Genomic DNA, 26,394 nt, shown 5'->3' with positions numbered 1-26,394 from the left:
GCCCTCTGTTCCTATCGACGGTGCCCTCTGTTCCTGTCGACGTTGCCCTCTGTTCCTATAGACGGTGCCGTCTGTTCCAATCGATGGTGCCCTCTGTTCCTGTCGATTGGTGCGCTCTGTTCCTGTCGATGGTGCGCTCTGTTCCTGTCGATGGTGCGCTCTGTTCCTCTCGATGGTGCACTCTGTCTCTATTGAAGGTGTCCTCTGTACCTATCGCTGGTGCCCTCTGTTCCGATCGATGGCGCCCACAGTTCCTATCGACTGTGCGGTCTGTTCCTATCGATGGTGACCCCTGTTGCTGTCGATGGTGCCCTCTGTTCCTATCCATGGTGTCCTCTGTTCCTATCGACGGTGCCATCTGTTCCTGTCGACGGTGCGCTCTGCCCCTGTCGACGGTGCGCTCTGCCCCTGTCGACGGTGCGCTGTTCCTATCGACGGTGCCCTCTGTTCCTATCGACGGTGCCCTCTGTTCCTTTCGACGGTGCGCTCTGTTCCTCTCGACGGTGCCCCCTGTTCCTCTCGACGGTGCCCCCTGTTCCTCTCGACGGTGCCATCTGTTCCTGTCGACGGTGCCATCTGCCCCTGTCGACGGTGCGCTCTGCCCCTGTCGACGGTGCGCTCTGTTCCTATCGACGGTGCCCACTGTTCATATCGACGGTGCCCCCTGTTCGTCTCGACAGTGCCCTCTGCTCCTATCGACGGTGCCATCCGTTCCGATCGATGCTGGCGTCCGATCCTATCGATGGTGCCCTCTGTCCCTATCGATGGTGCCCTCTGTCCCTATCGATGATGCGCTCTGTTCCTATCGATGGTGCCCTCTGTCCCTATCGATGGTGCCCTCTGTTCCTATCGATGATGCGCTCTGTTCCTATCGATGGTACGCTCTGTTCCTATCGATGGTGCCCTCTGTTCCTACAGATGGTGCCCTCAGTTGGTATCGATGGGGCCGTCCGTTCCAATCGCTGGTGCCCTCTGTTCCAATAGATGGTGCTCCTGTTCCTATCGATGGTGCCCTCTCTTCCTCTCGATGGTGCCGCCTGTTCTTATCGATGGTGCCCTCTGTTCCTCTCGACGGTGCTCTCTGTTCCTATCGACGGTGCCCCCTGTTCCTATCGACGGTGCCCTCTGTTCCTATCGATGGTGCCCACTGTTCGTCTCGATGGTGCCCTCTGCTCCTATCGATGGTGCCATCTCTTCCTCTCGATGGTGCCGCCTGTTCTTATCGATGGTGCCCTCTGTTCCTATTGACGGTGCCCCCTGTTCCTATCGACAGTGCCCCCTGTTCCTATCGACGGTGCCCTCTGTTCCTATCGACGGTGCCCTCTGTTCCTATCGACGGTGCCATCTGTTCCTTTCGACGGTGCGCTCTGTTCCTCTCGACGGTGCCCCCTGTTCCTCTCGACGGTGCCATCTGTTCCTGTCGACGGTGCCATCTGCCCCTGTCGACGGTGCGCTCTGCCCCTGTCGACGGTGCGCTCTGTTCCTATCGACGGTGACCCCTGTTCCTATCGACGGTGCCCTCTGTTCCTATCGACGGTGCCCTCTGTTCCTATCGACGGTGCCATCTGTTCCTTTCGACGGTGCCATCTGTTCCTTTCGACGGTGCCCCCTGTTCCTCTCGACGGTGCCATCTGTTCCTATCGACGGTGCCATCTGCCCCTGTCGACGGTGCGCTCTGCCCCTGTCGACGGTGCGCTCTGCCCCTGTCGACGGTGCGCTCTGCCACTGTCGACGGTGCCCTCTGTTCCGATCGACGGTGGCGTCCGATCCTATCGATGGTGCCCTCTGTCCCTATCGATGATGCGCTCTGTCCCTATCGATGGTGCCCTCTGTCCCTATCGATGATGCGCTCTGTCCCTATCGATGATGCGCTCTGTTCCTATCGATGATGCGCTCTGTTCCTATCGATGATGCGCTCTGTTCCTATCGATGGTACGCTCTGTTCCTATCGATGGTGCCCTCTGTTCCTACAGATGGTGCCCTCAGTTGGTATCGATGGGGCCGTCCGTTCCAATCGCTGGTGCCCTCTGTTCCAATAGATGGTGCTCCTGTTCCTATCGATGGTGCCCTCTCTTCCTCTCGATGGTGCCGCCTGTTCTTATCGATGGTGCCCTCTGTTCCTCTCGACGGTGCTCTCTGTTCCTATCGACGGTGCCCCCTGTTCCTATCGACGGTGCCCTCTGTTCCTATCGATGGTGCCCACTGTTCGTCTCGATGGTGCCCTCTGCTCCTATCGATGGTGCCATCCGTTCCGATCGATGGTGGCGTCCGATCCTATCGATGGTGCCCTCTGTTCCTGTCGATGGTGCCCTCTGTTCCTGTCGATGGTGCACTCTGTTCCTATCGATGGTGCCATCCGTTCCGATCGATGGTGGCGTCCGATCGTATCGATGGTGCCCTCTGTTACTGTCGATGGTGCCCTCTGTTACTGTCGATGGTGCCCTCTGTTCCTATCGACGGTGCGCTCTGTTCCTATCGACGGTGCCCACTGTTCCTATCAACTGTGCGCTCTGTTCCAGTCGACGGTGCGCTCTGTCCCTATCGATGGTGCGCTCTGTCCCTATCGATGGTGCGCTCTGTCCCTATCGGTGGTGCGCTCTGTTCCTGTCGATGGTGCGCTCTGTTCCAATCGATGGTACACTCTGTTCCTCTCGACGGTGCCCCCTGTTCCTCTCGACGGTGCCCCCTGTTCCTCTCGACGTTGCCCACTGTTCCTATCGACGGTGCGCTCTGTTCCTATCGACTCTGCCCTCTGTTCCTGTCGATGGTGCCCTCTGTTCCTGTCGATGGTGCCCCCTGTTCCTCTTGACGGTGCCCTCTGTTCCTATCGACGGTGCCCTCTGTTCCTATCGACGGTGCCCTCTGTTCCTGTCGACGTTGCCCTCTGTTCCTGTCGACGTTGCCCTCTGTTCCTATCGACTCTGCCCTCTGTTCCTGTCGATGGTGCCCTCTGTTCCTGTCGATGGTGCCCCCTGTTCCTCTTGACGGTGCCCTCTGTTCCTATCGACGGTGCCCTCTGTTCCTGTCGACGTTGCCCTCTGTTCCTATAGACGGTGCCGTCTGTTCCAATCGATGGTGCCCTCTGTTCCTGTCGATTGGTGCGCTCTGTTCCTGTCGATGGTGCGCTCTGTTCCTGTCGATGGTGCGCTCTGTTCCTCTCGATGGTGCACTCTGTCTCTATTGAAGGTGTCCTCTGTACCTATCGCTGGTGCCCTCTGTTCCGATCGATGGCGCCCACAGTTCCTATCGACTGTGCGGTCTGTTCCTATCGATGGTGACCCCTGTTGCTGTCGATGGTGCCCTCTGTTCCTATCCATGGTGTCCTCTGTTCCTATCGACGGTGCCATCTGTTCCTGTCGACGGTGCGCTCTGCCCCTGTCGACGGTGCGCTGTTCCTATCGACGGTGCCCTCTGTTCCTATCGACGGTGCCCTCTGTTCCTTTCGACGGTGCGCTCTGTTCCTCTCGACGGTGCCCCCTGTTCCTCTCGACGGTGCCATCTGTTCCTGTCGACGGTGCCATCTGCCCCTGTCGACGGTGCGCTCTGCCCCTGTCGACGGTGCGCTCTGTTCCTATCGACGGTGCCCACTGTTCATATCGACGGTGCCCCCTGTTCGTCTCGACAGTGCCCTCTGCTCCTATCGACGGTGCCATCCGTTCCGATCGATGGTGGCGTCCGATCCTATCGATGGTGCCCTCTGTCCCTATCGATGGTGCCCTCTGTCCCTATCGATGATGCGCTCTGTTCCTATCGATGGTGCCCTCTGTCCCTATCGATGGTGCCCTCTGTTCCTATCGATGATGCGCTCTGTTCCTATCGATGGTACGCTCTGTTCCTATCGATGGTGCCCTCTGTTCCTACAGATGGTGCCCTCAGTTGGTATCGATGGGGCCGTCCGTTCCAATCGCTGGTGCCCTCTGTTCCAATAGATGGTGCTCCTGTTCCTATCGATGGTGCCCTCTCTTCCTCTCGATGGTGCCGCCTGTTCTTATCGATGGTGCCCTCTGTTCCTCTCGACGGTGCTCTCTGTTCCTATCGACGGTGCCCCCTGTTCCTATCGACGGTGCCCTCTGTTCCTATCGATGGTGCCCACTGTTCGTCTCGATGGTGCCCTCTGCTCCTATCGATGGTGCCATCTCTTCCTCTCGATGGTGCCGCCTGTTCTTATCGATGGTGCCCTCTGTTCCTATTGACGGTGCCCCCTGTTCCTATCGACAGTGCCCCCTGTTCCTATCGACGGTGCCCTCTGTTCCTATCGACGGTGCCCTCTGTTCCTATCGACGGTGCCATCTGTTCCTTTCGACGGTGCGCTCTGTTCCTCTCGACGGTGCCCCCTGTTCCTCTCGACGGTGCCATCTGTTCCTGTCGACGGTGCCATCTGCCCCTGTCGACGGTGCGCTCTGCCCCTGTCGACGGTGCGCTCTGTTCCTATCGACGGTGACCCCTGTTCCTATCGACGGTGCCCTCTGTTCCTATCGACGGTGCCCTCTGTTCCTATCGACGGTGCCATCTGTTCCTTTCGACGGTGCCCCCTGTTCCTCTCGACGGTGCCCCCTGTTCCTCTCGACGGTGCCATCTGTTCCTATCGACGGTGCCATCTGCCCCTGTCGACGGTGCGCTCTGCCCCTGTCGACGGTGCGCTCTGCCCCTGTCGACGGTGCGCTCTGCCCCTGTCGACGGTGCGCTCTGCCACTGTCGACGGTGCCCTCTGTTCCGATCGACGGTGGCGTCCGATCCTATCGATGGTGCCCTCTGTCCCTATCGATGATGCGCTCTGTCCCTATCGATGGTGCCCTCTGTCCCTATCGATGATGCGCTCTGTTCCTATCGATGATGCGCTCTGTTCCTATCGATGATGCGCTCTGTTCCTATCGATGGTACGCTCTGTTCCTATCGATGGTGCCCTCTGTTCCTACAGATGGTGCCCTCAGTTGGTATCGATGGGGCCGTCCGTTCCAATCGCTGGTGCCCTCTGTTCCAATAGATGGTGCTCCTGTTCCTATCGATGGTGCCCTCTCTTCCTCTCGATGGTGCCGCCTGTTCTTATCGATGGTGCCCTCTGTTCCTCTCGACGGTGCTCTCTGTTCCTATCGACGGTGCCCCCTGTTCCTATCGACGGTGCCCTCTGCTCCTATCGATGGTGCCATCCGTTCCGATCGATGGTGGCGTCCGATCCTATCGATGGTGCCCTCTGTTCCTGTCGATGGTGCCCTCTGTTCCTGTCGATGGTGCACTCTGTTCCTATCGATGGTGCCATCCGTTCCGATCGATGGTGGCGTCCGATCGTATCGATGGTGCCCTCTGTTACTGTCGATGGTGCCCTCTGTTACTGTCGATGGTGCCCTCTGTTCCTATCGACGGTGCGCTCTGTTCCTATCGACGGTGCCCACTGTTCCTATCAACTGTGCGCTCTGTTCCAGTCGACGGTGCGCTCTGTCCCTATCGATGGTGCGCTCTGTCCCTATCGATGGTGCGCTCTGTCCCTATCGGTGGTGCGCTCTGTTCCTGTCGATGGTGCGCTCTGTTCCTGTCGATGGTGCGCTCTGTTCCAATCGATGGTGCGCTCTGTTCCAATCGATGGTGCGCTCTATTCCAATCGATGGTGCGCTCTGTTCCTATCGATGGTGCGCTCTGTTCCTATCGATGGTGCCGTCTGTTCCGATCGACGTTGCTGTCTGTTCCTATCGATGGTGCTCTCCGTTCCTATCGATGGTGCCCTCTGTTCCTGTCGACGGTGCGCTCTGTTCCTGTCGACGTTGCCCTCTGTTCCTATCGACAGTGCCCTCTGTTCCTTTCGACGGTGCCCTCTGTTCCTGTCGATGGTGCGCTCTGTTCCTCTCAATGGTGCACTCTGTCTCTATTGAAGGTGTCCTCTGTACCTATCGCTGGTGCCCTCTGTTCCGATCGATGGCACCCACAGTTCCTATCGACTGTGCGGTCTGTTCCTATCGATGGTGACCCCTGTTGCTGTCGATGGTGCCCTCTGTTCCTATCCATGGTGCCCTCTGTTCCTATCGACGGTGCCATCTGTTCCTGTCGACGGTGCGCTCTGCCCCTGTCGACGGTGCGCTCTGCCCCTGTCGACGGTGCGCTCTGCCCCTGTCGACGGTGCGCTCTGCCCCTGTCGACGGTGCGCTCTGTTCCTATCGACGGTGACCCCTGTTCCTATCGACGGTGACCTCTGTTCCTATCGACGGTGCCCTCTGTTCCTTTCGACGGTGCCCACTGTTCATATCGACGGTGCCCCCTGTTCGTCTCGACGGTGCCCTCTGCTCCTATCGACGGTGCCATCCGTTCCGATCGATGGTGGCGTCCGATCCTATCGATGGTGCCCTCTGTCCCTATCGATGATGCGCTCTGTTCCTATCGATGATGCGCTCTGTTCCTATCGATGGTACGCTCTGTTCCTATCGATGGTGCCCTCTGTTCCTATCGATGGTGCCCTCTGTTCCTACAGATGGTGCCCTCAGTTGGTATCGATGGGGCCGTCCGTTCCAATCGCTGGTGCCCTCTGTTCCAATAGATGGTGCTCCTGTTCCTATCGATGGTGCCCTCTCTTCCACTCGATGGTGCCGCCTGTTCTTATCGATAGTGCCCTCTGTTCCTCTCGACGGTGCTCTCTGTTCCTATCGACGGTGCCCCCTGTTCCTATCGACAGTGCCCTCTGTTCCTATCGATGGTGCCCACTGTTCGTCTCGATGGTGCCCTCTGCTCCTATCGATGGTGCCATCCGTTCCGATCGATGGTGGCGTCCGATCCTATCGATGGTGCCCTCTGTTACTGTCGATGGTGCGCTCTGTTCCTGTCGATGGTGCGCTCTGTTCCTGTCGATGGTGCCCACTGTTCGTCTCGATGGTGCCCTCTGCTCCTATCGATGGTGCCATCCGTTCCGATCGATGGTGGCGTCCGATCGTATCGATGGTGCCCTCTGTTACTGTCGATGGTGCCCTCTGTTCCTATCGACGGTGCGCTCTGTTCCTATCGACGGTGCCCACTGTTCCTATCGACTGTGTGCTCTGTTCCAGTCGACGGTGCGCTCTGTCCCTATCGATGGTGCGCTCTGTCCCTATTGGTGGTGCGCTCCGTTCCTGTCGATGGTGCGCTCTGTTCCAATCGATGGTGCGCTCTGTTCCAATCGACGGTGCGCTCTGTCCCTATCGATGGTGCGCTCTGTCCCTATCGGTGGTGCGCTCTGTTCCTGTCGATGGTGCGCTCTGTTCCAATCGATGGTGCGCTCTGTTCCAATCGATGGTGCGCTCTTTTCCTATCGATGGTGCGCTCTGTTCCAATCGATGGTGCCGTCTGTTCCGATCGACGTTGCTGTCTGTTCCTATCGATGGTGCTCTCCGTTCCTATCGATGGTGCCCTCTGTTCCTGTCGATGGTGCGCTCTGTTCCTATCGACGGTGCCCTCTGTTCCTATCGACGGTGCGCTCTGTTCCTATCGACGGTGCCCACTGTTCCTATCGACTGTGCGCTCTGTTCCAGTCGACGGTGCGCTCTGTCCCTATCGATGGTGCGCTCTGTCCCTATCGGTGGTGCGCTCTGTTCCTGTCGATGGTGCGCTCTGTTCCAATCGATGGTGCGCTCTGTTCCTATCGACGGTGCCCACTGTTCATATCGACGGTGCCCCCTGTTCGTCTCGACAGTGCCCTCTGCTCCTATCGACGGTGCCATCTGTTCCGATCAATGGTGGCGTCCGATCCTATCGATGGTGCCCTCTGTCCCTATCGATGATGCGCTCTGTTCCTATCGATGGTGCCCTCTGTCCCTATCGATGATGCGCTCTGTTCCTATCGATGATGCGCTCTGTTCCTATCGATGGTACGCTCTGTTCCTATCGATGGTGCCCTCTGTTCCTACAGATGGTGCCCTCAGTTGGTATCGATGGGGCCGTCCGTTCCAATCGCTGGTGCCCTCTGTTCCAATAGATGGTGCTCCTGTTCCTATCGATGGTGCCCTCTCTTCCTCTCGATGGTGCCGCCTGTTCTTATCGACGGTGCCCCCTGTTCCTCTCGACGGTGCCCCCTGTTCCTATCGACGGTGCCCTCTGTTCCTATCGATGGTGCCCACTGTTCGTCTCGATGGTGCCCTCTGCTCCTATCGATGGTGCCTTCCGTTCCGATCGATGGTGGCGTCCGATCCTATCGATGGTGCCCTCTGTTACTGTCGATGGTGCGCTCTGTTCCTGTCGATGGTGCACTCTGTTCCTATCGATGGTGCCATCCGTTCCGATCGATGGTGGCGTCCGATCGTATCGATGGTGCCCTCTGTTACTGTCGATGGTGCCCTCTGTTACTGTCGATGGTGCCCTCTGTTCCTATCGACGGTGCGCTCTGTTCCTATCGACGGTGCCCACTGTTCCTATCAACTGTGCGCTCTGTTCCAGTCGACGGTGCGCTCTGTCCCTATCGGTGGTGCGCTCTGTCCCTGTCGGTGGTGCGCTCTGTCCCTGTCGATGGTGCGCTCTGTTCCTGTCGATGGTGCGCTCTGTTCCTGTCGATGGTGCGCTCTGTTCCAATCGATGGTGCCGTCTGTTCCGATCGACGTTGCTGTCTGTTCCTATCGATGGTGCTCTCCGTTCCTATCGATGGTGCCCTCTGTTCCTGTCGATGGTGCGCTCTGTTCCTATCGACGGTGCGCTCTGTTCCTGTCGACGTTGCCCTCTGTTCCTATCGACAGTGCCCTCTTTTCCTTTCGACGGTGCCCTCTGTTCCTGTCGACGGTGCGCTCTGTTCCTCTCAATGGTGCACTCTGTCTCTATTGAAGGTGTCCTCTGTACCTATCGCTGGTGCCCTCTGTTCCGATCGATGGCGCCCACAGTTCCTATCGACTGTGCGGTCTGTTCCTATCGATGGTGACCCCTGTTGCTGTCGATGGTGCCCTCTGTTCCTATCCATGGTGCCCTCTGTTCCTATCGACGGTGCCATCTGTTCCTGTCGACGGTGTGCTCTGCCCCTGTCAACGGTGCGCTCTGCCCCTGTCGACGGTGCGCTCTGTTCCTATCGACGGTGACCCCTGTTCCTATCGACGGTGACCTCTGTTCCTATCGACGGTGCCCTCTGTTCCTTTCGACGGTGCGCTCTGTTCCTCTCGACGGTGCCCCCTGTTCCTCTCGACGGTGCCATCTGTTCCTATCGACTGTGCGCTCTGTTCCAGTCGACGGTGCGCTCTGTCCCTATCGATGGTGCGCTCTGTCCCTATCGGTGGTGCGCTCTGTTCCTGTCGATGGTGCGCTCTGTTCCTGTCGATGGTGCGCTCTGTTCCTGTCGATGGTGCGCTCTGTTCCTGTCGATGGTGCGCTCTGTTCCAATCGATGGTGCCGTCTGTTCCGATCGACGTTGCTGTCTGTTCCTATCGATGGTGCTCTCCGTTCCTATCGATGGTGCCCTCTGTTCCTGTCGATGGTGCGCTCTGTTCCTGTCGATGGTGCACTCTGTTCCTATCGATGGTGCCATCCGTTCCGATCGATGGTGGCGTCCGATCGTATCGATGGTGCCCTCTGTTACTGTCGATGGTGCCCTCTGTTACTGTCGATGGTGCCCTCTGTTCCTATCGACGGTGCGCTCTGTTCCTATCGACGGTGCCCACTGTTCCTATCGACTGTGCGCTCTGTTCCTGTCGACGTTGCCCTCTGTTCCTATCGACAGTGCCCTCTGTTCCTTTCGACGGTGCCCTCTGTTCCTGTCGACGGTGCGCTCTGTTCCTCTCAATGGTGCACTCTGTCTCTATTGAAGGTGTCCTCTGTACCTATCGCTGGTGCCCTCTGTTCCGATCGATGGCGCCCACAGTTCCTATCGACTGTGCGGTCTGTTCCTATCGATGGTGACCCCTGTTGCTGTCGATGGTGCCCTCTGTTCCTATCGACGGTGCCATCTGTTCCTGTCGACGGTGTGCTCTGCCCCTGTCAACGGTGCGCTCTGCCCCTGTCGACGGTGCGCTCTGTTCCTATCGACGGTGACCCCTGTTCCTATCGACGGTGACCTCTGTTCCTATCGACGGTGCCCTCTGTTCCTTTCGGCGGTGCGCTCTGTTCCTCTCGACGGTGCCCCCTGTTCCTCTCGACGGTGCCATCTGTTCCTATCGACGGTGCCCTCTGTTCCTCTCGACGGTGCTCTCTGTTCCTATCGACGGTGCCCCCTGTTCCTATCGACGGTGCCCTCTGTTCCTATCGATGGTGCCCACTGTTCGTCTCGATGGTGCCCTCTGCTCCTATCGATGGTGCCATCCGTTCCGATCGATGGTGGCGTCCGATCCTATCGATGGTGCGCTCTGTTCCTGTCGATGGTGCACTCTGTTCCTATCGATGGTGCCATCCGTTCCGATCGATGGTGGCGTCCGATCGTATCGATGGTGCCCTCTGTTACTGTCGATGGTGCCCTCTGTTACTGTCGATGGTGCCCTCTGTTACTGTCGATGGTGCCCTCTGTTCCTATCGACGGTGCGCTCTGTTCCTATCGACGGTGCGCTCTGTTCCTATTGACGGTGCCCACTGTTCCTATCGACTGTGCGCTCTGTTCCAGTCGACGGTGCGCTCTGTCCCTATCGATGGTGCGCTCTGTCCCTATCGGTGGTGCGCTCTGTTCCTGTCGATGGTGCGCTCTGTTCCAATCGATGGTGCGCTCTGTTCCAATCGATGGTGCGCTCTGTTCCAATCGATGGTGCCCTCTGTTCCTGTCGACGGTGCCGTCTGTTCCGATCGACGTTGCTGTCTGTTCCTATCGATGGTGCTCTCCGTTCCTATCGATGGTGCCCTCTGTTACTGTCGATGGTGCGCTCTGTTCCTATCGACGGTGCGCTCTGTTCCTATCGACGGTGCTCTCTGTTCCTATCGACTGTGCGCTCTGTTCCAGTCGACGGTGCGCTCTGTCCCTATCGGTGGTGCGCTCTGTCCCTGTCGATGGTGCGCTCTGTTCCTGTCGATGGTGCCCTCTGTTCCTGTCGATGGTGCCCCCTGTTCCTCTTGACGTTGCCCTCTGTTCCTATCGACGTTGCCCTCTGTTCCTATAGATGGTGCCCTCTGTTCCTGTCGATTGGTGCGCTCTGTTCCTGTCGATGGTGCGCTCTGTTCCTCTCGATGGTGCACTCTGTCTCTATTGAAGGTGTCCTCTGTACCTATCGCTGGTGCCCTCTGTTCCGATCGATGGCGCCCACAGTTCCTATCGACTGTGCGGTCTGTTCCTATCGATGGTGACCCCTGTTGCTGTCGATGGTGCCCTCTGTTCCTATCCATGGTGCCCTCTGTTCCTATCGACGGTGCCATCTGTTCCTGTCGACGGTGCGCTCTGCCCCTGTCGACGGTGCGCTCTGCCCCTGTCGACGGTGCGCTCTGCCCCTGTCGACGGTGCGCTCTGCCCCTGTCGACGGTGCGCTCTGCCCCTGTCGACGGTGCGCTCTGCCCCTGTCGACGGTGCGCTCTGTTCCTATCGACGGTGACCCCTGTTCCTATCGACGGTGACCTCTGTTCCTATCGACGGTGCCATCTGTTCCTCTCGACGGTGCGCTCTGTTCCTCTCGACGGTGCCCCCTGTTCCTCTCGCCGGTGCCATCTGCCCCTGTCGACGGTGCCCTCTGTTCCTATCGACGGTGCCCACTGTTCATATCGACGGTGCCCCCTGTTCGTCTCGACAGTGCCCTCTGCTCCTATCGACGGTGCCATCCGTTCCGATCAATGGTGGCGTCCGATCCTATCGATGGTGCCCTCTGTCCCTATCGATGATGCGCTCTGTTCCTATCGATGGTGCCCTCTGTCCCTATCGATGATGCGCTCTGTTCCTATCGATGGTACGCTCTGTTCCTATCGATGGTGCCCTCTGTTCCTACAGATGGTGCCCTCAGTTGGTATCGATGGGGCCGTCCGTTCCAATCGCTGGTGCCCTCTGTTCCTATCGATGGTGCCCTCTCTTCCTCTCGATGGTGCCGCCTGTTCTTATCGATGGTGCCCTCTGTTCCTCTCGACGGTGCCCTCTGTTCCTATCGACGGTGTCCCCTGTTCCTATCGATGGTGCCCACTGTTCGTCTCGATGGTGCCCTCTGCTCCTATCGATGGTGCCATCCGTTCCGATCGATGGTGGCGTCCGATCCTATCGATGGTGCCCTCTGTTACTGTCGATGGTGCGCTCTGTTCCTGTCGATGGTGCACTCTGTTCCTATCGATGGTGCCATCCGTTCCGATCGATGGTGGCGTCCGATCATATCGATGGTGCCCTCTGTTACTGTCGATGGTGCCCTCTGTTCCTATCGATGGTGCGCTCTGTTCCTATCGATGGTGCCCCCTGTCCCTCTTGACGGTGCCCTCTGTTCCTATCGACGTTGTCCTCTGTTCCTATAGACGGTGCCGTCTGTTCCAATCGATGGTGCCCTCTGTTCCTATCGACGTTGCCCTCTGTTCCTATAGACGGTGCCGTCTGTTCCAATCGATGGTGCCCTCTGTTCCTGTCGATTGGTGCGCTCTGTTCCTGTCGATGGTGCGCTCTGTTCCTGTCGACGGTGCGCTCTGTTCCTCTCGATGGTGCACTCTGTCTCTATTGAAGGTGTCCTCTGTACCTATCGCTGGTGCCCTCTGTTCCGATCGATGGCGCCCACAGTTCCTATCGACTGTGCGGTCTGTTCCTATCGATGGTGACCCCTGTTCCTATCCATGGTGCCCTCTGTTCCTATCGACGGTGCCATCTGTTCCTGTCGACGGTGCGCTCTGCCCCTGTCGACGGTGTGCTCTGCCCCTGTCGACGGTGCGCTCTGCCCCTGTCGACGGTGCGCTCTGTTCCTATCGACGGTGACCCCTGTTCCTATCGACGGTGACCCCTGTTCCTATCGACGGTGCCCTCTGTTCCTATCGACGGTGCCATCTGTTCCTTTCGACGGTGCGCTCTGTTCCTCTCGACGGTGCGCTCTGTTCCTCTCGACGGTGCCCCCTGTTCCTCTCGACGGTGCCCCCTGTTCCTATCGACGGTGCCATCTGTTCCTGTCGACGGTGCGCTCTGCCCCTGTCGACGGTGCGCTCTGCCCCTGTCGACGGTGCCCTCTGTTCCTATCGACGGTGCCCACTGTTCATATCGACGGTGCCCCCTGTTCGTCTCGACAGTGCCCTCTGCTCCTATCGACGGTGCCATCCGTTCCGATCAATGGTGGCGTCCGATCCTATCGATGGTGCCCTCTGTCCCTATCGATGATGCGCTCTGTTCCTATCGATGGTGCCCTCTGTCCCTATCGATGATGCGCTCTGTCCCTATCGATGATGCGCTCTGTTCCTATCGATGGTACGCTCTGTTCCTATCGATGGTACGCTCTGTTCCTATCGATGGTGCCCTCTGTTCCTACAGATGGTGCCCTCAGTTGGTATCGATGGGGCCGTCCGTTCCAATCGCTGGTGCCCTCTGTTCCAATAGATGGTGCTCCTGTTCCTATCGATGGTGCCCTCTCTTCCTCTCGATGGTGCCGCCTGTTCTTATCGATGGTGCCCTCTGTTCCTCTCGACGGTGCTCTCTGTTCCTATCGACGGTGCCCCCTGTTCCTATCGACGGTGCCCTCTGTTCCTATCGATGGTGCCCACTGTTCGTCTCGATGGTGCCCTCTGCTCCTATCGATGGTGCCATCCGTTCCGATCGATGGTGGCGTCCGATCCTATCGATGGTGCCCTCTGTTCCTGTCGACGGTGCGCGCTGTTCCTATCGACGGTGCGCGCTGTTCCTATCGACGGTGCGCTCTGTTCCTATCGATGGTGCTCTCTGTTCCTGTCGATGGTGCGCTCTGTTCCTATCGACGGTGCCCTCTGTTCCTTTCGACGGTGCCCTCTGTTCCTGTCGATGGTGCACTCTGTTCCTATCGATGGTGCCATCCGTTCCGATCGATGGTGGCGTCCGATCGTATCGATGGTGCCCTCTGTTACTGTCGATGGTGCCCTCTGTTACTGTCGATGGTGCACTCTGTTCCTATCGACGGTGCGCGCTGTTCCTATCGACGGTGCCCTCTGTTCCTATCGACGGTGCGCTCTGTTCCTATCGACGGTGCCCACTGTTCCTATCGACTGTGCGCTCTGTTCCAGTCGACGGTGCGCTCTGTCCCTATCGATGGTGCGCTCTGTCCCTATCGATGGTGCGCTCTGTTCCTGTCGATGGTGCCGTCTATTCCTGTCGATGGTGCACTCTATTCCTGTCGATGGTGCCGTCTGTTCCTGTCGACGGTGCCGTCTGTTCCTGTCGACGGTGCCGTCTGTTCCGATCGACGTTGCTGTCTGTTCCTATCGATGGTGCCATCTGTTCCTATCGATGGTGCGCTCTGTTCCTATCGATGGTGCGCTCTGTTCCTGTCGACGTTGCCCTCTGTTCCTATCGACAGTGCCCTCTGTTCCTTTCGACGGTGCCCTCTGTTCCTGTCGATGGTGCCATCTGTTCCTGTCGACGGTGCCGTCTGTTCCTGTCGACGGTGCCGTCTGTTCCGGTCGACGTTGCTCTCCGTTCCTATCGATGGTGCGCTCCGTTCCTGTCGATGGTGCGCTCTGTTCCTATCGACGGTGCCCTCTGTTCCTTTCGACGGTGCCCTCTGTTCCTGTCGACGGTGCCCTCTGTTCCTGTCGACGGTGCCCCCTGTTCGTCTCGACAGTGCCCTCTGCTCCTATCGACGGTGCCATCCGTTCCGATCAATGGTGGCGTCCGATCCTATCGATGGTGCCCTCTGTCCCTATCGATGATGCGCTCTGTTCCTATCGATGGTGCCCTCTGTCCCTATCGATGGTGCCCTCTGTCCCTATCGATTATGCGCTCTGTTCCTATCGATGGTACGCTCTGTTCCTGTCGATGGTACGCTCTGTTCCTATCGATGGTGCCCTCTGTTCCTACAGATGGTGCCCTCAGTTGGTATCGATGGGGCCGTCCGTTCCAATCGCTGGTGCCCTCTGTTCCCATAGATGGTGCTCCTGTTCCTATCGATGGTGCCCTCTCTTCCTCTCGACGGTGCCCTCTGTTCCTATCAACGGTGCCCACTGTTCGTCTCGATGGTGCCCTCTGCTCCTATCGATGGTGCCATCCGTTCCGATCGATGGTGGCGTCCGATCCTATCGATGGTGCCCTCTGTTACTGTCGATGGTGCGCTCTGTTCCTGTCGATGGTGCGCTCTGTTCCTGTCGATGGTGCGCTCTGTTCCTGTCGATGGTGCGCTCTGTTCCTGTCGACGGTGCCCTCTGTTCCTGTCGACGGTGCGCTCTGTTCCTGTCGACGGTGCGCTCTGTTCCTGTCGACGGTGCGCTCTGTTCCTGTCGACGGTGCGCTCTGTTCCTGTCGACGGTGCGCTCTGTTCCTGTCGACGGTGCCCTCTGTTCCTGTCGACGGTGCGCTCTGTTCCTGTCGACGGTGCCCTCTGTTCCTGTCGACGGTGCGCTCTGTTCCTGTCGACGGTGCCGTCTGTTCTGATCGACGGTGCCCTCCGTTCCTGTTGATGGTGCCCTCCGTTCCTGTCGACGGTGCCCTCCGTTCCTGTCGACGGTGCCCTCCGTTCCTGTCGACGGTGCGCTCTGTTCCTGTCGACGGTGCGCTCTGTTCCTGTCAACGGTGCCGTCTGTTCCTATCGATGGTGCCATCTGTTCCTGTAGAGTGTCAGTGGTAAAGGGAGTGAATGTTGAACCTTAACTCTGTAGCAGGTGCCATTTAAATGGCCTGTTTTGTCTTGGGTGACGTTGAGCTTATTGAGTGTTGTTGAAGCTGTGATAAATAACAATTTGAGTCACTGAAATTTTACACAGAGCTGCGGTACGGGCAGGGTGGGATCGCTTAGCCAGCGAACACCTTTGCGTGCCGTTGTAATCCGAGGTTTGGCCTTAGTTTGAATGTGCAGCTTGTTTTGATGGAGAAACCTGGTAATGATTTACACTGTCACAAAGTACAGCACTCCCACATCGTCCGTAAATCATTCCCGAGTTGTCAGTACTTCCAGTGAACAAACAGAACTAGGGCAGAAGATGTGGAACACTTTAATCTAGTTACTTACTCAAAACTTGCAAAGCAGTACAGTGTTTTGTTTCTGTTCAGCGAACTGGCTGTGCCCCACAGAGGGCTCTCAGCTCAGGCAGTGTTCAGGGATGGTGGGGGGTGGTGGGTGCCTCGACACTTTGTCTAAACCAGAGTCAGCCTGCCCTTTCATGGATACAGTAAATTGGTGGATATGTTCATCGGATAATAACTTCGAGGAGAAAGTGTGGACTGCAGATGCTGGAGTATCAGAGCTGAAAATGTGTTGCTGGAAAAGCACAGCAGGTCAGGCAGCATCCAAGGAACAGGAAATTCGACGTTTTGGGCATTAGATGAAGGGCTTATGCCCGAAATGTCGAATTTCCTGTTCCTTGGATGCTGCCTGACCTGCTGCGCTTTTCCAGCAACACATTTTCAGCTCATCAGATAATAAGTCAGGGACCTGAACTAATTATCATAAGAGTCATAAAAAGCGCCATCTTGTTTATCAGTATCCTTTAGGGAAGGAAATCTGCCATCCTCACCCGGTCTGGCCAATATGTGACCCACAAAAAATGTGGTTGACTCTTAACTGCCCTCAGAATTGGCCCAAGCCATTCGTGCCTCACTACTACCTTCTAAAGGGGTAGGGGTTTACGGGCAAGAAATGCTGCCCTGACCAGCAATGCTGCCAATCTGTTAGCGACAAGAGATGGCACTTCTGCAGCTTTGTGTCTTTCCCTGTGCACAGATGTTGATTGGTCCACTGCGGTGTTTTGAGCCTCGGTCCCTGGTTTCGCCACGTTTGTGGAGTATTGTTTTCGATTGTCTGTCCCACTGACCGTTCCGTTTCCCTTGCCAGGTATCGAAGGGAAGGCTGGAATGGCTGCCATCGCTGATCCCAAGAACAAAATCAATCCTGACCTCTTCTACCAGGACCTGATAAAGGTGCTGCCTCCATACGCCAGGCCAATGTTCCTCCGCATCCTCCCTGTCGTGGACACCACAAGTACGTTGCAGGAAGAAGATCATTAAACTCGAGAGGGTTCACAAAAGATTTATCGCGTTGTTGCTGAGAATGGAGAGTTTGAGATTACAAAAAAATAGGCTGGACTTTATTTCACTGGAGTGGAGGAGATTGAGGAGTAGGCCTTTATTGAGGTTTATAAAATCATGAGGGGCACACACAAGGTGAATGGCAGGTGTCTTTTCCCTAGGGTGGGGGCGTTCAAGACAAAAGGGGAGAGAAGGAAGATTTAAACAAGGACACCGGGAGTAACTCTTTCCATGCAGAGTGTGGTTTGGATGTGGAATGAACTTCAGAGATCGTGGTGGGTGTGGGTACGTTTGAAAGACGTGTCTAAGTAGATGACTAGGAAAGGTTTGGAGGGATGTGGGCCAGGACCAGGCAGGTGGGACTAGCTTAGTTTGGGGATATGGTCAGCATGGACTGGTTGGGCCGAAGGGTCTGTTTCTGTGCGGTATGACTATGCCCCTACATAGCTAACGCATGCAGCGAGTCCAGTTCTGCTGGAGCTGTTCTTGTGTGTTTGGGACTATGTGACATCGAGTTTTAATTTTTCCCATTTGCAGAAGTGGGTGTGTCTTGTCGCCGTGTCCCGGGGAGTGCAGCACATGGTGGTCACTCAGTGTGCGATTCTCCTGGCACACCTTGCTCATCTCAACTTCTCAATACAGCTGAGGCAGGGGCCTGATAACAGACCTTGTCTTCGCCCTCTGGACTGGAGTTGGCGTTCCTCTGGCTCATTAGTTCCTGCAGGACCCCCCTTGCAGCCTGTTCCACCATTCAATAAATCCTGGCTGGAATTGAATCTTGGCTCCACATCTCGTAACACCACCCTTAACAAAAATCAACCCACCTCAGGGACTGTACTCCCTCCACCAGCCTCAACAACTTTCTGGGAGAGAAGTTTCTAGATCGTTACTTCTCTGTTACCTGATATCAGCCCTGAAAACCCACCATTAATTTACCCTCTCCTTGCCCCCTCTTCATTGCCTCCCACCAGAACTGGTTCCTCAGTCAAACCTATCAAGTGTTTTCATCATCGTAAACCACTCTTCCTTCGTTTAGTTTAATTTATTTCAAAAGTTCTTCGTTCCCAGACTGTCTTTGCCTCCCTGTTCCATTCAGCAACTACCCAGTTACTCAGTCCTTTCCGATGAAGCTCCTTGCTGTGTCTGTGCTGAGCTCTCCCCCCGGCCTCCTTTGTGAGCGGTGTCACTTGTAACTGCGATCATGACGAATGCTCCCCTCCCTGTCTCTGCAGAGTTTCACAGGTTGTGTTTTACTCGTTTTCCCATTCAGAAAATAGCTCTGTCTCAGTGCAAAGGACCTAGCCACCAGGTTTCTAGCAAGTGTTTCTCCAAATCACCTTGGTTTCAAACCACCCGAGGATCCCTGTCCATCGCCTTGTGATACCATCCACAATCACGGAGTCAGTTCTCAGGCTGTATAGAAGCCTGCCCAGATCAGTCTCCTTTCCCCATGTTGAAGTACAATGTTTTCAATCTTCAAATCAAACCCTCTTTCATCAGAAAGACTGGAGCCATTATTCTAGTTCACTTGATCTACTCTCTCTGACTCCCTCAGATTCGGACCTAGACCTCCTGTCCAAAGCTAAACTGCAAGCTTCATAAACTAGTTGTCGCTGAAGGCTACTCATTATCATGTTTGTGATGTTTCTCACCTCAGCTCCCACTGTTAAACCCCCCTTGAGTCTGCTTTTATATCTTGGCAGTTGGTTCTGCCCACTCCATCTTCCAGCCTCTTCAGTTATTGTTGCAGGTGTCCAGTAAACTCAAGGTCCAGACGTGCCAACAGCCATTCCCGGCCTTGTTTCCACCATCTTCTCCTCACCTGTCCCCACAGCTTTCCACTGCCCCCACTGCTTCCCTTCCCTTCCCCCAGGAGTTCCAGGCTCTGTGTTGGAGCTCAGGATAGATAAGTCTCCTGGCCCTGATGGAATGCATCCCAGGGTTCTAAAAGAGATGGCGGGAGAAATAGCAGGTGGACTGGCAGTAATTTTCCAACATTTGCTGGACTCTGGGGCAGTCCCAGCAGATTGGAAAATAGCAAATTGATGCCACTGTATAAAAAGGGAGGGAGACAAAAGATGGGGAATTATAGACCTGTTAGCTTAACCTCGGTAGTGGGGAAGATGCTTGAGTCTATTATCAAGGAAGAAGTAGCAGAGCATCTTGAAAGAGATTGTCCCATTGTACAGACACAGCGTGGGTTCATGAAGGGCAGGTCGCGCTTCACATATCTTCTGGAATTCTGTGAAGACATTATGAGCAAGGTAGACAACGGGGACCCAGTGGATGTGGTGTACCTAGATTTCCAAAAGGCCTTTGACAAGGTGCCACACAAGAGGCTGCTGCATAAGATAACGATGCAAGGCATTGCGGGTAAAGTATTAGTATGGATAGAGGATTGGTTGACTAACAGGAAGCAAAGAGTGGGGATAAATGAGTGCTATTCTGGCTGGCGATGTGCCTCAGGGATCAGTGTTGGGACCACAATTATTCACAATTTATAAAGATGATTTGGAGTTGGGGACCACATGTTGTATGTCAAAGTTTGCAGATGAGACTATGATTAGATTACTTACAGTGTGGAAACAGGCCCTTCGGCCCAACAAGTCCACACCGACCCGCCGAAGCTAAACCCACCCATACCCCTACCCCTACATTTACCCCATTACCTAACACTACGGGCAATTTAGCATGGCCAATTCACCTGACCCACACATCTTTGGACTGTGGGAGGAAACCGGAGCACCCGGAGGAAACCCACGCAGACACGGGGAGAACGTGGACTCTGAAACTTTGTAGAGGAACAAGGAGACTATGACTGAGTGGGCAAAGGTCTGGCAGATGGAGTACAATGTTAATAAATGTGAACTGGGAGGAATAATAGTAAAATAGACTATTACCTGAATGGTGAAAAGTTGCAGCGTGCTGCTGTGCAGAGGGACCTGGGTGTCCTTGTGCAGGAATCACAGAGGGTTGGTCTGCAGGTACAGCAGATAATTAGGAAGGCAAATGGAATATTGCCCTTCATTGCTGAAGGGATTGAGTTTAAAAGCAGGGAGGTTATGTTGCAGCTGTACAGGGTGCTGGTGAAGCCACACCTGGAGTACTGTGTGCAGATTTGGTCTCCTTACCTGAGAAAGGATGGACTGGCACTGGAGGGTCACTAGGTTGGTTCCAGAGTTGAGGGGGTTGGCATATGAACAGAGATTGAGTCGACTGGGACTATATTCATTGGAATTCAGAAGAACGAGGGGGGCTCTTATAGAAACATAACTTTTATGAAGGGAATAGATACGATAGAAGTAGAGAGAATGTTTCCACTGGCAGGTGTAACTAGGACAGGAGGCATAGCCTCACGATTAGGGGGAGCAGATTTCAAACCGAACTGAGAAGGATCTTCTTCACCCAGAGGGTTGTTAATCTGTGGAGTTCCCTGCCCAGGGAAGTTGTCATCGCTACTTCAGTAACTAAGGTAGATACGTTTTTGAACAGTAAAGGAATTAAGGGTTACAGTGAGCGGGCGGGTAAGTGGAGCTGAGGCCATGGAAAGGTCAGCCATGGTCTTATTGCGTGGCGGAGTGGGCTCGATGGGCCAAATGGCCTACTCCTGCTCCAGATTCTTACGTTCTATGGTAGTGTACTTACCGTAGTAAATGATGTTCCTCCCAGAACCCATGCTGTGCAGTGTCAGCAGTACGGTTGGGTGTTGATCTGACGATAGAGCCAAGGCTGATAGATTCACCGTTAATGTTTGCAACAGAGTTTGAACGAATGTGGATGAACCCTAGAGTATGATCCTTGCAGTGATTTTTCCCTTTCCTGATTTTAAGTTGAACATTCACAAATAAATCCCTCCAGTTCCACACTCTAACCTGACATGGCCTGTTCTATTATTGTGGTTTCTGTGTTCCCTCGTTTCCCAGAACCTTTTTTGTCTGGGTGAGAATGTGGTCCTTCCTTTTAATCCATTACCAGTGTGTGGAGATGCTGAAGGTTGGACAGCATGTACGGGGGGAGGAATGGAGCGATAGTCTCAGTCTCAGTTCTTAGACCTGCCACCAGAACTGGTGAGCTGAAACATTGAGTCGATTTCTGACTCCACAGATGCTGCCCGGCCTGCTGAGTCTCTCCTGCATCCCCCCCCCCATCCCCCTCCATTCTCAGTATTTTGTTTTTGTAGCCATCCTTTTTTTGAGTGACATGGTGGCTCAGTGGTTAGCACTGCTGCCTCACAGCACCAGGGTCCCTGGTTTGATCCCAGCCTCGGGTGACTGTCTGTGTGGAGTTTGCACATTCTCCCCGTGTCTGGGTGGGTTTCCTCCGGTTTCCTCCCACAATCCAAAAGATGTGCACATTGGGTAAATTGGCCATGGGAAATTGCCCATTGTGTGCAGTTTAGGTGCATTAGTCAGGGGTAAATGTGGATTATGAGAGTAGGGACTGGGTCTGGTTGGAATACTCTTCGGAAGGTGGTGTAGACGTGTGGGGCCACATTACACTTTCCACGCTATAGGAATTCTATGAACGTTGGGGATGAATTCTTCTTAACAGTAGCTCTCAAATGGTTTTGATAGTGAAAATGAGTGCATTCAGGAGGTGAATGTTTGCATCGTCCCCAGGCCAGAGTTGGTAATCGAGTCTTTGTATGGTTCCAGGTACTTTCAAAATCCAGAAGACAAGATTGCGAAAAGAGGGTTTTGACTTGCACCAGACTAATGACAGACTGTACTTCCTGGATTCCAGACTTGGGAAGTACATTCCCCTCGACAAGGATGTCTATGACACTATCCTGGCTGGAAATTACCATCTATAGTTCGATGGATCGAGTACTGGGCAGCTAATTAATGTTTCTCTTTCTAAAAAGAAAATCACCAGGAAAAGGATGAAGGAAGGGCTTGACTTGTATGAAGAGTTAAATTAAAACCTGCCCAGAGCAAGAAAAAAAAACAAATGTGAAATGAAACCTTGTTTGGCTAACTTTAGAGAGCTGAGTGTGATCCCATCTGAGTACTGTTTGTCATAAAGAGTGAACTCTGGTTTCTCCAGGTGACTATCGGGATGGCGCATAATCTGCACTCAATGCCCTCCGTTCCAATGTCCTATCTAGAATTCATTCATTGGAAGAAGCAATACTGATGCCTGAGGAGGAGGGATGGACAGATCAGATTCCGTATCACCACCACTCGAGCAATTAAACTCTCCTACAGCTTGCTTCATCCGTTCCACTGTGCCCTTGCAAACACACCGTGTGCTCAGAGTCCAGAAGATGCACTAAGTTGTTAACTCTCTACAGGAACACTGGCTTCAAATGCGAGCATTAACAATGTCTCTCTCCCTTTGCTCTCACTCCAGTCTGCCCACAGCCAACCATTCTGTGCTAAACCTCCAATCGCTCTATAATCCTGTATTGTTTTTTGATGTATTAGTTACATGTGGCTGCAGTTACTACACAGAAGGAGCCCTGTCTGCCCCACTCGTCGTCGTGATCACCACGTGCTCCCTTTCACCCTGCCGTCTGAACTCGGCTTACCACCGTGCCACTGCAAGTGGTCGGGGAGATGTTTTGGGGTGGCAAGGTGGGGGGTGGGTGCGATGAGATTCTGTGCCCCAGCCTGCCTTGGTAAATTCTTTGCAACAAGGATGTGGCTCATTACCCTGTAACAGCCGTGTCCATGCATTCACCGACGGGTTCAGAAAGGCCTGACACACTATCCAGTGGTCTGAACCTGGAAACGAGACAGATTTCTTCCTTAAAATGATGAGGTCGTTAATGCTCAACATGGCTGCGCTCAACCTATGGTGAATGAGAACATTGAAGGAAGATGAGTTGTTGAGTTTGCAGTGGTTTGACCAATATTCTTGCCAGTTGGTCCCTTCATACTCCTAAACCTCTTGACCCTCAGCAGATGTACTCCTCCTCTACTGGGGGTTTATATGACTCACGATCAAACAAAATGTATCGTTTGGCTTTGCCCCACCCCCTTTGCCAAAAGTGGAAACTCCCAAAATATTAGCCGGCTGCTTTTTAAAGTTTTCAAATAATTTTGGTGTTGAAGTCAGGGTAACCTCATTTAGCCTCCCCTGCGTCTTGAATGTCAAAAGGCAAACTTCCCGCTTAAAGTCAGACACACCCCACCTGCTGTACCAGGGTCTGCAGGCCCAGCCACTTCCCAATCCTGGGCTCAGTCTCGGGCTTTGCTGCAAGGAAGGGTGGGTACCCTAACTCCGGTGTCAGCATCGGCCTGCCAATCTCCACGGAATCAGCCCTGAATTCGGGCCTGGGTTGGAAGATTAAGCACCGTTCCTGCTGGAGGACGGAAAGAGGAAGTAAAAGCATTCTGGTGTACGTTTGCTTGGTCTGGGACAGTTTCACTCCCTAAACAGAATGAATTTGCTGGACCCCTCACGGAACAAGATGGGCAAACAATACTGATTCCTTGCTGCAGTGCCAACCCCACAGCAGGAGCTGCTGTGAACACAGGCCCAGTGATGCTGACAGCATAGACATTGAAGGGACTGCCACTATTACTTTAAATGTTTCCTGACAGGCCAGTCATACAGTGCTCTTACCTCAGTTATGTTAGAACAGTGTATAAACACTGCTGTAGATTTGTACCTGTCCTATTCCCCTCTGTCTATACCTCTCAGAGATACTTCCACCTGGTGACTCACTGCTTCCTTCCGATTCCCAGCCAACTCCTTGTCAAGAAGACATTCTTCACACAAGTCAGTGTGACTTCTGTGTGTCACCTGGTGCAGAATCGGAACATCTTGTGATTGATATTCAGACTTGGCTTTCTCTCTGGAAGGGGTGACTGGGCAATGATCAGGTGTGCCCAGCCTTCATGGAACCTCCCTCACCCTCTATCCCCCTCATTCAGGATCAGAGAGCTTGTCTGGTGTGCAATTGCTGCCATCTTCATCGCAACTGGAACGAACACACAACTGCAACCAGCAGACAACTGCAACCAGCAGACAACTGCAACCAGCAGACAACTGCAACCAGCAGACAACTGGAACCAGCACACAACTGGAACCAGCAGACAACTGTAACCAGCACACAACTGGAACCAACTGTTTTGAATAGGCCAGTTAGGTCAGTGCTGTGTCCTCTCTAACTGTTCACAGCCCAACTTGGATTGACTTTGTTTGCATGAAGCTGAATGATCTCTGGTTGCTGCTGCCCTCTCCACTTTTCACCGTCTGCCTCTTCTCCCCACTCCCCAGGTAACGGAGTCAGTGAAGTGTTTCCGAGGGTTAGTGCAAAGCTAGTCTCAACCGAAAGGAGATTGTCAGCGCTGGGAGGTTTATGGACAGTGCAAGCGATTGGCTGTGAGACAACAGTGTGCTGCAGATAAGGAAACATTTTGACTATTCCATTTCAGAACCGGCACAAGAGTCTGGTTTGTAAAATTTGTTGGAAAACTTGCCCGCAGCCTGTCTGCCCAGCACCAGACAAGCCCCGTCTGAAGAACAGCCTGTGTGAGGCCCCGTTGTTACTTTTCTAGGAGTCAGGATATTAGCAGACAGCTTGCAGCAGCTTTGCTCCCTATCCCATCCTTGCTACGCCCAGGAATAACCCCTCATCCCTTCCGTTGATCCCTGGAGCAGAAACGTGGCTGGGGGAACCAACAGGAATGGCCCTGGGATGTGGGAAACAAACGTGTTCGGAGTAGGGGGAAGGGAGGTGAAGTTGCGGGGTGGAGTTGGAAAGGGTGGTTAAGGTTCCATTTCCTAAATATCCCAGGGCTTTTTTTTTAAGGGAGAGGGAGCGGGGTGGGGGGGGGGGAGTCAGAGTGCTGGCCCCAATGTCCAGACCTGGATATGAGGCTGCTACCTGCTCTTTCCTCAATCCTCCTCCGTAGAGATTTACTGGTGGTGACAGGGTTGCAAAGTGTTTCTGAGTACACCTTTTGGTCCACTTGAATAATGCTTGCGTCTCGCTATTAGAACCTTAACAGTGGGATTAAAGGGAATTTTTCTTTTTCGCAAAGACTTGACCATTAAAAAAGCGAGTGCAGGACTAGTCAAAGTTAGACACTAGTAATGAGTTGTAAAAGCTAACACCCTCTAAAGAAATATATTTTCTTAATATACGGAATGTGAAAATGCTCAGATAAGGAATATTAAAAGCTCATAGGATTTACCTTGTCTCTCTGGTTTGTCTGCCCTGAGGATGCTACTGGAAGTTTTAGTGTGGGACTTGGCTAACTTAAAATGCATTTCACTTTCCGAATAACTTTGGTTTTTATCGATGGGCGAAGCACAAATGAAACTTTTTTAACAGGTAAAATGTGTTTGAGTTGCCTGTTAATGAGTGAATACAAGGTGTCCGCACCCAAGCAATGATATACAAGGTGAGAAGCCTTGACGTTTAAAAGCAATAAGAGTGATGCATTGATCAGAAACACCTTCTGTTTGAGTATTGGTTTCCCTTTGTGCCACAGATTGATGTGTTAGTGTTAATGTTCCTCGATGTGTTTTAACCATATGGGTCACTGCTGCCTGTACCTGTGAACATATTGCAGTCCAGCTTTCCAGAGTGTTGTATTCTTCTGTCTGTCTTGATAGAAATGCCATTAAACTTTGTGTGCCTTAAATATTCACTCCATGTCGGTGGGTGAGGATTATTCCAATTAGCTATGGAATGGTACCCAAATTGTTGAAAAAGTTGAATTTCAATAGAATATTTAGAATGAGTAGAAACTCCACGGTGTGGAATCTGGCCATTCGGCCCATCGAGTCGACACCAATCCTCTGGAGAGCGTCCTACCCAGGTCCAATCCCCTCTACCCTACCCCTGGAATCCTGTATTTCCCATAGCTAATTCACCCAGCCTGCACACTATGGTCAATTTATCCTGGCCAATCCACCTGACCTGCACATCTTTGGACTGTGGGAGGAAACCCACGCAGACACAGGGAGAATGTGCAAACTCCACACAGTCACCCGAGGCTGGAATCGAACCTGGGTCCCTGGCGCTGTGAGGCAGCAGTGACCACCACAGAAGTGGGGTTTCACCAGAAGCTAGATCCAGTGTCACATGTAGGGACATTCACTGGGACTGCTCACTCTGGTAAGTGGACCTTGCGTGTTTTACAATCTGCGATGTCCCTTAACCACTCCTGGTATTTGAGTAAAGGATAGTGACTGTCCACCTTAGACTCTGTACACCGGTCACTAAATATTCCCAAGAGAGATAGTTCTCTTTTAAAAGGCAGACTGAAGGCACACTGTCAAACACATCAGAGTGGTTTTATTTTAAACAAATTGGTAATTGCCTTGTTTCTTACATTCCAACAGTGACTGCATTTCCTGATGAATTTAATTGGCTGTGAATCACATCTTTCTCCTCTCACCTTAAAAATATGCAGCTAGTTTTGAACTCCCCAAACCGA

General features: G+C 54.0%; 1 protein-coding gene across 2 annotated transcripts in view; it reads left to right on the top strand.

Moving 5' to 3' along the window:
* slc27a1a (solute carrier family 27 member 1a) overlaps positions 1-25,596 on the top strand; it is a 149,290-nt gene extending 123,694 nt beyond the window's left edge. For both annotated transcript variants that reach the window (XM_060854894.1, XM_060854895.1), the window contains exons 12-13: positions 16,803-16,949; positions 21,652-25,596. In XM_060854894.1, coding sequence (XP_060710877.1) covers positions 16,803-16,949; positions 21,652-21,809 — 305 coding nt within the window. In that variant the 3' untranslated portion in view covers positions 21,810-25,596. The remainder of the gene's footprint in view (positions 1-16,802; positions 16,950-21,651) is intronic.
* The last annotated feature ends 798 nt before the right edge of the window (positions 25,597-26,394 follow it).

Source organism: Hemiscyllium ocellatum, chromosome 45, assembly GCF_020745735.1.
Source record: "Hemiscyllium ocellatum isolate sHemOce1 chromosome 45, sHemOce1.pat.X.cur, whole genome shotgun sequence".
NCBI lineage: Eukaryota > Metazoa > Chordata > Chondrichthyes > Orectolobiformes > Hemiscylliidae > Hemiscyllium > Hemiscyllium ocellatum.
The sequence above is the reverse complement of the archived record's forward strand: the minus strand, read 5'-3'. Positions and strand labels throughout refer to the sequence as shown.